This window comes from Melanostigma gelatinosum (genome assembly GCF_949748355.1).
Source record: "Melanostigma gelatinosum genome assembly, chromosome: 11".
Classification (NCBI taxonomy): domain Eukaryota; kingdom Metazoa; phylum Chordata; class Actinopteri; order Perciformes; family Zoarcidae; genus Melanostigma; species Melanostigma gelatinosum.
The window spans coordinates 27466086-27479103 of record NC_136644.1 but is presented as its reverse complement, the minus strand read 5'-3'; the positions used below and the strand labels follow the sequence as shown (position 1 = coordinate 27479103).

General features: G+C 41.7%; 1 protein-coding gene across 1 annotated transcript; it reads left to right on the top strand.

Moving 5' to 3' along the window:
* The first annotated feature begins 1625 nt into the window (after positions 1-1625).
* Positions 1626-12678, top strand: LOC306784984 (3-oxo-5-alpha-steroid 4-dehydrogenase 2-like). The gene is made up of 5 exons (XM_079279198.1): positions 1626-2088; positions 6467-6630; positions 10176-10277; positions 11065-11215; positions 11826-12678. Exons 1-5 carry the CDS (start codon positions 1772-1774, stop codon positions 11890-11892), a joined length of 801 nt encoding a protein of 266 aa, XP_079135324.1. The 5' UTR covers positions 1626-1771; the 3' UTR covers positions 11893-12678.
* Positions 12679-13018: the final 340 nt, after the last annotated feature.

Below are 13018 nucleotides of genomic sequence, written 5' to 3'. Positions count from 1 at the left end.
ACACACCGTTACAGTAGTCCAGTCTGCTGAAGATAAATGCGTGGACAAGTTTTGCACATCCTGTTGAGACATAAGTCATCTAATCCTTGATATATTCTTCAGGTGATAGGAGGCTGATTTTGTAATTGTCTTGATATGGCTGTTCAGGTTGAGGTCTGAATCCATAACTACACCTAGATTTCTGGCTTGTTTTGTGGGTTTTAACATCAGTGACTGAAGCTGAGCGGTGATTTTCAATTGTTCGTCCTTGGTACCAAAAACAATTACTTCTGTTTTATCTTTGTTTAATTGAAGAACATTCTGGCACATCCAGTTGTTGGTTTGTTCAATGCAGTTACCCAGCCCTTGTATGGGATTATAGTCCCCTGGTGACATAGTTATGTAGATTTGTGTGTCATCTGCATAATTATGATAACACACTTTGTTGCTTTCCATAATCTGAGCTAGTGGAAGCATGTAGATGTTGAACAGAAGAGGCCCCAGTATTGAGCCTTGGGGAACACCACATGTCATTTTAGTCAGCTCTGATGTGTAATCAGCTACAGACACAAAGTATTCTCGGTCCTTCAAGTAGGATTCAAACCAGTTAAGTGCTGTGCCAGAGAGTCCCACCCAGATGTTTAGTCTTTCTAGGAGTATGGCATGGTCGACCGTGTCGAATGCAGCACTGAGATCTAGTAACACTAAGACTGAACTTCTGCCATTGTCTATGTTTAAGTGGATGTCGTTGAAAACCTTAACAAGAGCAGTTTCAGTGCTGTGGTGCTGTCGAAAGCCTGACTGGAAAACATCAAAGCAGTTATTTACGGCCAAGAAGTCGGTCAGCTGTTGGAAAACCGCTTTTTCAATTATTTTACTTAAAAATGGGAGGTTTGATATTGGCCTATAATTTTTCATCGTTGCGGAGTCTAAACTAGCCTTCTTTAGGAGCGGTTTAATAACTGCAGTTTTTAGGGCTTGTGGGAAGACACCTGAGAGAAGGGATGTGTTTACAATATGTAAGAGATCAGTGGTCATGCAGTTTGAAATATTTTTGAAAAAGTGTGTTGGTAGAATATCCAAGCAGCAGGAGGATGACTTCAGATGTTGTATAATGTCTTCTAGGCTTCTACGGTCGATTGAATGAAATTGTGTCATGATATTTGAATGGATGTTATTCAGAGATCGGGACAACACATATCCTGTGGTTGGTGTGGAGGCACTGAATGTGATAATCTGCCTCTGAGCCTGTGCGTGTGTGCTCGCATCCGTATTGCTCTTTAAAAGTGACGCCTTGTGTCACTGAAAGTGATTGAAACTTTGTTGCAGTGTTTCAGGGCGTTTTCACACCTTCAGTTCGTTTGCTTTGTTGCAGTTGCTCCTTTGTTCGGTTTGTGTTCACACTGCAACATTTAACAGCGGACTAAATCTTGTATGACAAATGCCACGCGCGAGCAAACTGTTCTCTCATTGGTCCGATTCTTATGCGGCTATGAAGGCTTAAAAGGCTCTGTTGCTTCTTTCTTTTTTTTTTTTATTAAGGGGGGGGGGGGGGGGGGGGCGCGAACCCGGTCGGGATGTAGAAGGGGGTGCGCGGCCTAAAAAGTTTGGGAACCGCTGTCTTACAGAGTCCAACAACCACAGACACTTGGAAATTGAAGCAGTGTTTCTTAAATATAGTGTTGTTAAGTACTCTCAGTAACACAGCCCCTCTCGGACTGGCTGCCAGACCCGGTCCACGTATCCCTCCTCGGTCCGCTTCCAGTCTTCAGTCTCGAGCAGAGCCGCGCTGATGGAGTGTCGGGACGCCGCTGTTTCCTCCCTGAGCTGGGCTCTGATCGTCGGGGGCGCCGCCTTCATGCTGCACCAGACGCGGAGCCACACGCAGTACGGCCGCTACGTGGCGGCGGAGGCTTGCTGCTGTCCGGCCCGACTGGGCTGGTTCCTGCAGGAGGTCCCGGCGTTCCTGCTGCCGCTGCTGCTGCTGCTGCTCACCGAGGAGCCGGGAAGGACTGGAGACCGGACCGGAGACCGGACCGGAGACCGGACCGGAGACCGGACCGGGAGGACGCTGCTGCTCTGCACCTTCATGCTGCACTACTTCCACAGGTTACATGAGCGTCTCTGTGTTTTCACGTCTCGTGCTCCTGGATGAATGATGAATGTGTATGTTGCATGTTTTCAGCTTTAAGTATTTCCAGCGGATCCAAGACGCTCTTTAAGGAGTTTATGGAGCTTATTATAAAAGAACACTTCTTAGTTCATCAAAGGGATATTCAATTAAAGTATACGAGGTCCAGTGAGACAGAATTTCCTCATCAAAGATGGAGAACATCATAGAACATGTGTAACCTGTTCTATGATTTAGTCCCATATATATATATATATATATATATATATATATATATATATATATATATATATATATATATATATATATATATATATATATATATATATATATATATATATATATATATATATATTGTATTAAGAAAGTTAGATTAAATTATATCTCAACAATATTTATTGTCAGATTTTAAATTTAACTGGATTAATTATAACTAATAAACACTGTAATCATAAATAAATGTTCTCTCATTTCAAGTAAAATAAGAATGAATGAAAGAATACAATTCATGTATTCATTAAAAGAATAAATACAGACCAGAAAGCTTTTGAAAAATAAAAATTTAATTTCACTGAATTGTTCTGCAGCTTTAAATTCAGTGATGTCACCAAACAGCCACAATATTATATTTTTCTTAATAAGAGAACTTTGTCTGGTTAGTCAACCTTGTTTCAGCTTCTCTCTGTTTACAGCATTGAACAGTGAATTCATGTGTTAGACTCTGATCTTACTGGACTCTGAGGCTTGTTTTCTGTGACTTCATTGAGAGGTGAACACATGAGACTCACTGGTTTAAAGTGAACACACGAGACTCACTGGTTTAAAGTGAACACATGAGACTCACTGGTTTAACGTGAACACATGAGACTCACTGGTTTAAAGTGAACACACGAGACTCACTGGTTTAAAGTGAACACATGAGACTCACTGGTTTAACGTGAACACATGAGACTCACTGGTTTAAAGTGAACACACGAGACTCACTGGTTTAACGTGAACACATGAGACTCACTGGTTTAAAGTGAACACATGAGACTCACTGGTTTAAAGTGAACACATGAGACTCACTGGTTTAACGTGAACACACGAGACTCACTGGTTTAAAGTGAACACACGAGACTCACTGGTTTAACGTGAACACATGAGACTCACTGGTTTAAAGTGAACACACGAGACTCACTGGTTTAAAGTGAACACACGAGACTCACTGGTTTAAAGTGAACACACGAGACTCACTGGTTTAAAGTGAACACATGAGACTCACTGGTTTAAAGTGAACACACGAGACTCACTGGTTTAAAGTGAACACATGAGACTCACTGGTTTAACGTGAACACATGAGACTCACTGGTTTAAAGTGAACACACGAGACTCACTGGTTTAAAGTGAACACATGAGACTCACTGGTTTAACGTGAACACACGAGACTCACTGGTTTAAAGTGAACACACGAGACTCACTGGTTTAACGTGAACACATGAGACTCACTGGTTTAACGTGAACACACGAGACTCACTGGTTTAAAGTGAACACATGAGACTCACTGGTTTAACGTGAACACACGAGACTCACTGGTTTAAAGTGAACACACGAGACTCACTGGTTTAAAGTGAACACACGAGACTCACTGGTTTAACGTGAACACATGAGACTCACTGGTTTAACGTGAACACACGAGACTCACTGGTTTAACGTGAACACACGAGACTCACTGGTTTAAAGTGAACACACGAGACTCACTGGTTTAACGTGAACACACGAGACTCACTGGTTTAAAGTGAACACATGAGACTCACTGGTTTAACGTGAACACATGAGACTCACTGGTTTAACGTGAACACACGAGACTCACTGGTTTAACGTGAACACACGAGACTCACTGGTTTAAAGTGAACACACGAGACTCGCTGGTTTAAAGTGAACACACGAGACTCACTGGTTTAAAGTGAACACACGAGACTCGCTGGTTTAAAGTGAACACACGAGACTCACTGGTTTAAAGTGAACACACGAGACTCACTGGTTTAAAGTGAACACACGAGACTCACTGGTTTAAAGTGAACACACGAGACTCACTGGTTTAACGTGAACACACGAGACTCACTGGTTTAACGTGAACACACGAGACTCACTGGTTTAAAGTGAACACACGAGACTCACTGGTTTAAAATGAACACATGAGACTCACTGGTTTAACGTGAACACACGAGACTCGCTGGTTTAACGTGAACACACGAGACTCACTGGTTTAACGTGAACACATGAGACTCACTGGTTTAACGTGAACACACGAGACTCACTGGTTTAAAGTGAACACATGAGACTCACTGGTTTAAAGTGAACACATGGGACTCACTGGTTTAAAGTGAACACATGAGACTCACTGGTTTAACGTGAACACATGAGACTCACTGGTTTAACGTGAACACACGAGACTCACTGGTTTAAAGTGAACACACGAGACTCACTGGTTTAAAGTGAACACATGAGACTCACTGGTTTAAAGTGAACACATGAGACTCACTGGTTTAAAGTGAACACATGAGACTCACTGGTTTAAAGTGAACACATGAGACTCACTGGTTTAACGTGAACACATGAGACTCACTGGTTTAACGTGAACACACGAGACTCACTGGTTTAAAGTGAACACACGAGACTCACTGGTTTAACGTGAACACATGAGACTCACTGGTTTAAAGTGAACACACGAGACTCACTGGTTTAAAGTGAACACACGAGACTCACTGGTTTAACGTGAACACACGAGACTCACTGGTTTAAAGTGAACACACGAGACTCACTGGTTTAAAGTGAACACATGAGACTCACTGGTTTAACGTGAACACACGAGACTCACTGGTTTAACGTGAACACACGAGACTCACTGGTTTAAAGTGAACACACGAGACTCACTGGTTTAAAGTGAACACACGAGACTCACTGGTTTAAAGTGAACACACGAGACTCACTGGTTTAACGTGAACACACGAGACTCACTGGTTTAAAGTGAACACACGAGACTCACTGGTTTAAAGTGAACACACGAGACTCACTGGTTTAAAGTGAACACACGAGACTCACTGGTTTAACGTGAACACACGAGACTCACTGGTTTAACGTGAACACACGAGACTCACTGGTTTAACGTGAACACACGAGACTCACTGGTTTAAAGTGAACACATGAGACTCACTGGTTTAAAGTGAACACACGAGACTCGCTGGTTTAAAGTGAACACACGAGACTCGCTGGTTTAAAGTGAACACACGAGACTCGCTGGTTTAAAGTGAACACACGAGACTCACTGGTTTAACGTGAACACACGAGACTCACTGGTTTAAAGTGAACACACGAGACTCGCTGGTTTAAAGTGAACACACGAGACTCGCTGGTTTAAAGTGAACACACGAGACTCACTGGTTTAAAGTGAACACATGAGACTCACTGGTTTAAAGTGAACACATGAGACTCACTGGTTTAACGTGAACACACGAGACTCACTGGTTTAAAGTGAACACACGAGACTCACTGGTTTAACGTGAACACACGAGACTCACTGGTTTAAAGTGAACACATGAGACTCACTGGTTTAAAGTGAACACACGAGACTCGCTGGTTTAAAGTGAACACACGAGACTCGCTGGTTTAAAGTGAACACACGAGACTCGCTGGTTTAACGTGAACACACGAGACTCGCTGGTTTAAAGTGAACACACGAGACTCACTGGTTTAACGTGAACACACGAGACTCACTGGTTTAAAGTGAACACACGAGACTCACTGGTTTAACGTGAACACACGAGACTCACTGGTTTAAAGTGAACACACGAGACTCACTGGTTTAAAGTGAACACACGAGACTCACTGGTTTAACGTGAACACATGAGACTCACTGGTTTAACGTGAACACACGAGACTCACTGGTTTAAAGTGAACACATGAGACTCACTGGTTTAACGTGAACACACGAGACTCACTGGTTTAAAGTGAACACATGAGACTCACTGGTTTAACGTGAACACACGAGACTCACTGGTTTAACGTGAACACACGAGACTCACTGGTTTAACGTGAACACACGAGACTCACTGGTTTAAAGTGAACACACGAGACTCACTGGTTTAACGTGAACACACGAGACTCACTGGTTTAAAGTGAACACACGAGACTCACTGGTTTAAAGTGAACACACGAGACTCACTGGTTTAAAGTGAACACACGAGACTCACTGGTTTAACGTGAACACACGAGACTCACTGGTTTAAAGTGAACACACGAGACTCACTGGTTTAACGTGAACACATGAGACTCACTGGTTTAAAGTGAAACAAAGAGGATGTGTCTCTTCTGCAGGAGCTTTATCTATGCCTTCCTGACCAGAGGACGTCCCGTCCCACTGCCCATCGTCCTCGCCGCCGCCATCTTCTGCTCGCTCAACGGCTTCCTGCAGGGACACCACCTGCTGCACTGCGCCCAGTTTGAGCACAGCTGGCTGAGGGACGCTCGCCTGGCTGCAGGTGGGTCACTACAACATCCAGCGTGGCTCTAAATACTACAATACCCATGAGCCTTTATCAGCCGTTGTCATGGAGAAGTAGCCAGAATGTAAGACTCAAACTGCCAAAGTTATAAGCTCTGTGATTGGATGTTTGCAGGTGGAATGCAGCCTGGGAGTCATGGTTGAACCTTCTATAAAGGTGCAGTGACTAGATCTTTATAGAGATGTTAGTAGTTGATTAGAACCTTTGAACTCATTACTCCTCTAGATCTTTACAGAGATGATAGCAGTTGATTAGAACCGTTAAACTCATCACTCTAGATCTTTATAGAGATGTTAGTAGTTGATTAGAACCGTTAAACTCATTACTCCTCTAGATCTTTACAGAGATGATAGCAGTTGATTAGAACCGTTAAACTCATCACTCTAGATCTTTATAGAGATGATTGTAATTGATTAGAACCTTTGAACTCATTACTCCTCTAGATCTTCACAGAGATGATAGTAGTTGATTAGAACCTTTGAACTCATCACTCCTCTAGATCTTTACAGAGATGATAGTAGTTGATTAGAATCTTTGAACTCATTACTCCTCTAGATCTTTACAGATATGATAGTAGTTGATTAGAACCTTTGAACTCATTACTCCTCTAGATCTTCACAGAGATGATAGTAGTTGATTAGAACCTTTGAACTCATCACTCCTCTAGATCTTTACAGATATGATAGTAGTTGATTAGAACCTTTGAACTCATCACTCCTCTAGATCTTTACAGAGATGATAGTAGTTGATTAGAACCTTTGAACTCATCACTCCTCTAGATCTTTACAGAGATGATAGTAGTTGATTAGAATCTTTGAACTCATTACTCCTCTAGATCTTTACAGAGATGATAGTAGTTGATTAGAACCGATAAACTCATTACTCCTCTTGATATTTACAGAGTTGATAGTAGTTGATTAGAACCTTTGAACTCATCACTATTCTAGATCTTTACAGAGTTGATAGTAGTTGATTAGAACCTTTGAACTCATCACTCCTCTAGATCTTTACAGAGATGATAGTAGTTGATTAGAATCTTTGAACTCATCACTCCTCTATATCTTTACAGAGATGATAGTAGTTGATTAGAACCTTTGAACTCATCACTCCTCCAGATCTTTACAGAGTTGATAGCAGTTGATTAGAACCGATAAACTCATTACTCCTCTAGATCTTTACAGAGATGATAGTAGTTGATTAGAACCTTTGAACTCATTACTCCTCTCGATCTTTACAGAGATGATAGTAGTTGATTAGAACCTTTGAACTCATCACTCCTCCAGATCTTTACAGAGTTGATAGCAGTTGATTAGAACCGATAAACTCATTACTCCTCTTGATATTTACAGAGTTGATAGTAGTTGATTAGAACCTTTGAACTCATCACTATTCTAGATCTTTACAGAGTTGATAGTAGTTGATTAGAACCGATAAACTCATTTCTCCTCTAGATCTTTACAGAGATGATAGTAGTTGATTAGAACCTTTGAACTCATCACTACTCTAGATCTTTACAGATATGATAGTAGTTGATTAGAACCTTTGAACTCATCACTCCTCTAGATCTTTACAGAGATGATAGTAGTTGATTAGAACCTTTGAACTCATCACTCCTCTAGATCTTTACAGAGATGATAGTAGTTGATTAGAATCTTTGAACTCATTACTCCTCTAGATCTTTACAGAGATGATAGTTGTTGATTAGAACCTTTGAACTCATCACTCCTCTAGATCTTTACAGAGATGATAGTAGTTGATTAGAATCTTTGAACTCATCACTCCTCTATATCTTTACAGAGATGATAGTAGTTTATTAGAACCTTTGAACTCATCACTCCAGATCTTTACAGAGTTGATAGCAGTTGATTAGAACCGATAAACTCATTACTCCTCTAGATCTTTACAGAGATGATAGTAGTTGATTAGAACCTTTGAACTCATTACTCCTCTCGATCTTTACAGAGATGATAGTAGTTGATTAGAACCTTTGAACTCATCACTCCTCCAGATCTTTACAGAGTTGATAGCAGTTGATTAGAACCGATAAACTCATTACTCCTCTTGATATTTACAGAGTTGATAGTAGTTGATTAGAACCTTTGAACTCATCACTATTCTAGATCTTTACAGAGTTGATAGTAGTTGATTAGAACCGATAAACTCATTTCTCCTCTAGATCTTTACAGAGATGATAGTAGTTGATTAGAACCTTTGAACTCATCACTACTCTAGATCTTTACAGAGTTGATAGTAGTTGATTAGAACCGTTAAACTCATTACTCCTCTAGATCTTTACAGAGATGATAGTTGTTGATCAGAACCGTTAAACTCATCACTCCTCTAGATCTTTACAGAGTTGATAGTAGTTGATTAGAACCTTTGAACTCATCACTACTCTAGATCTTTACAGAGTTGATAGTAGTTGATTAGAACCATTGAACTCATCACTACTCTAGATCTTTACAGAGTTGATAGTAGTTGATTTGAACCGATAAACTCATTACTCCTCTAGATCTTTACAGAGATGATAGTTGTTGATTAGAACCTTTGAACTCATCACTCCTCTAGATCTTTACAGAGATGTTAGTAGTTGATTAGAACCTTTGAACTCATTACTCCTCTCGATCTTTACAGAGATGATAGTAGTTGATTAGAACCTTTGAACTCATCACTCCTCTAGATCTTTACAGAGTTGATAGTAGTTGATTAGAACCTTTGAACTCATCACTCCTCTCGATCTTTACAGAGATGATAGTAGTTGATTAGAACCTTTGAACTCATCACTACTCTAGATCTTTACAGAGTTGATAGTAGTTGATTAGAACCTTTGAACTCATCACTACTCTAGATCTTTACAGAGTTGATAGTAGTTGATTAGAACCATTGAACTCATCACTACTCTAGATCTTTACAGAGTTGATAGTAGTTGATTAGAACCTTTAAACTCTTCTGTATGTGATCAGCTCCTCCTGCTCTCCGTGACCTGTGTTGTGGTTCAACCTCCTGACTGGAGACTCATGGGAAATAAGTCAGTGTTTTAATGACTCCCAGATTGAATGGAGCGTTTGTGTAACTCCACGTGTGGACCAGTGACTGTAAGAGAGAGAAATGTGCAGAAGACAACTGTGATACATTGAAACAACAGTGTATCAGGGCCGTTGTAGACACAAAATAATAGATGCAGAGCTGGGGGAGGGGTAATTTTCAGAAAGAAACCTCTTTAATTGTTGAAGTGAAACCACATTGTTTACACTTTATTATTTTATTAGTTTATCGTATCCTCATACAACCATTCCTACGAGAGTTTCCTACGAAAGTCCAGCAACACGGCTCAATTTGAATGAATACAGTCTTTTCAAAGTAAACTCTTTCACAGGAAACTCAGTTTGGTTTCGGCAACAAAAGGACGTAGTGAGGGTCAGATAAAGATGGTGGTTTGTTGGACCCAACACGCCGTCGTACAGTTAACGGAGCCGCTGGGTTTTATTTTTATAACTCTTCTGTATTTGATCATTGTGAAGGTTTTCTTCTTTTCGTGGTCGGAATGATCGTCAACATCCACAGCGACCACATCCTGCGAGGCCTGAGAAGACCTGGAGAGACCGTCTACAGGATCCCCTACGGTACCACAGATCCTGATCCACACTGGATCCTGATTCACTTCAGATCCTGATTCACTTTAGATCCTGATTCACTTCAGATCCTGATTCACTTTAGATCCTGATTCACTTTAGATCCTGATTCACTTCAGATCCTGATTCACTTCAGATCCTGATTCACTTCAGATCCTGATTCACTTCAGATCCTGATTCACTTCAGAACCTGATTCACTTCAGAACCTGATTCACTTCAGATCCTGGTTCACTTCAGATCCTGATTCACTTCAGATCCTGATTCACTTCAGATCCTGATTCACTTCAGAACCTGATTCACTTCAGATCCTGATTCACTTCAGATCCTGATTCACTTCAGATCCTGGTTCACTTCAGATCCTGGTTCACTTTAGATCCTGGTTCACTTCAGATCCTGGTTCACTTCAGATCCTGGTTCACTTTAGATCCTGGTTCACTTCAGATCCTGGTTCACTTCAGATCCTGGTTCACTTTAGATCCTGGTTCACTTCAGATCCTGGTTCACTTCAGATCCTGGTTCACTTTAGATCCTGATTCACTTCAGATCCTGATTCACTTCAGATCCTGATTCACTTTAGATCCTGGTTCACTTTAGATCCTGGTTCACTTCAGATCCTGGTTCACTTCAGATCCTGATTCACTTTAGTTCCTGATTCACTTCAGATCCTGATTCACTTTAGATCCTGATTCACTTCAGATCCTGATTCACTTTAGATCCTGATTCACTTCAGATCCTGGTTCACTTCAGATCCTGGTTCATCCTGTCTTCCTCCTTTAGGGGGGATGTTTGAGTTTGTGTCTGGCGCCAACTTCTTCGGTGAGATCCTGGAGTGGTGTGGTTTCGCTTTAGCCTCGTGGTCTTTACCCGCCACCGCCTTTGCTTTCTTCACCGTGTGCTCCATCGGGCCCAGAGCCTACCAGCACCACAGGTACGTGAGCAGCCGGGTCGCTTCACGGTCTGAGTCATCCCCAAAAACAGAACATGTCCCGTCACTACCTCCATCTTGTCCCCCATTAAAGGATGTTAGCAGGGTTATGACATGACTCTGAAGAATAAGCTGACGTGACCTCATATCATTTGTTATGTTGACATGATGAGAGGACCAGGTGTGTTTCGTTCAGTCAACGGGATTTGATTGGTGTAATGTGGCGTGAGGTGCAGGAGGTCAGACCTTAGAACTCTGACACTTTGGATCTGTTGTGAACTAAGAATGAACGATCCCCGCTGGTTGCGAGTGCGACTCCTAGAGCTGCTTCTCTCCTCTTCGTTCTGCCACAACAAGTTCAGGTCTGTGAGACGAGAACATCCGCTAACGGTAGCTCGCCAGCTCAACAACAACAGAATCACAGTAACCTGCTCTGCTTTCCTAGAAACAGATGAATTATCAGCTTCTTTTCAAGTCGACTTCAAGTAGAACATGAGTTCAGTTATTGGTCACAGCTTGTTTCTTTTTAAAGGCATCTCTTTAAAGTTCTGAGTGCTGTTGTCTGATGTCATCACTGGGGGGATCAGGTCTAACAGGATTGTCGGTCTTACAGAGACTACCAGCAGAGGTTTGAGGACTACCCTCGCTCCAGAAGAGCTCTCATTCCTTTCATACTGTGACCGTGAAGGACATCTGAGCTGCTGCAGAAGAGGAGACGAGAAGCCACTCGCAGACGATGATGAGTTGTTCACCTCAAACAACGTGACCGTGACGAGCACCTTACTGCAACAACGTACCCTTCTTCTACTTTTGCTACTTTGAGTTCATTTTGATGCAGATACTGTTCAGATAGATAGATGTGTACTTTCATCCCCACGGGAAATCTGTGTTACAGCAGCAAGACATGCCAAGTAAGCAAAATATTAAATATAAAAAAATGCACAATATATACAATAGAATGACAGAGTAGGACAAATTAAATATCAGCATATAGAATATATAAGATCAACAACAGAAATGCACAGTATATACAATGAAATAGTGTTGATCAACTAACTCGGTGATAAACAGCAGTGTAGCGGTGTGTAGTCATGTAGGACTGTCCAGAGCTGCAGCAGCCTGTCCCTGCAGGAGGTGGTGCAGGAGGTGGTGCAGGAGGTGGTGCAGAGGGTGGTGCAGGAGGTGGTGCAGAGGGTGGTGCAGGAGGTGGTCCGGGTGATCCAACTGTGACAGGACTTTTCCTTGTGAGGACTGTTAACCACCGTTAAACTGGAGACAATCTTCAAAACCATCTTTTGGTTTAAATTGAATTTTGTTACAACAAACCAGATACTTGTAAAACCTGGTTCAGGGTTCGGATTCCTGACTCCCTGTAGGGTTTCTCTAGTGTGAGTGTGTGTCGTACTGGTTCACAATATCAACATGATCAAAGACGTTAATAAGCAGAGGATGATTATGATGTATTACGATGACAACAATAAAATGATTGTTTACGTCATTTAAACTGTCTCGTCTGTGTTTTGTTGTCCGAAGTGATGAAAAGGAAGGAAACACAGATATGCAAATGATCTCAGTAAAGCAGGTCAAGGGTATTATATGGAGAAGAAAATCAAACAAATGTGGCAGAACAAAGGTGTGACAGAGAGGAAGATACAAGGATGAAAGAGAAATAGAGACGTGGCCGTGCTGATTGCTCACAGTACTATGTACGGATGGAGGGCATCGTGACGGCTTGACGGGGGATCGGGATTCGATCTGTAGGAACATCAGATAGCACACGAGTGTGTAACAGTCAGTGACCACCCA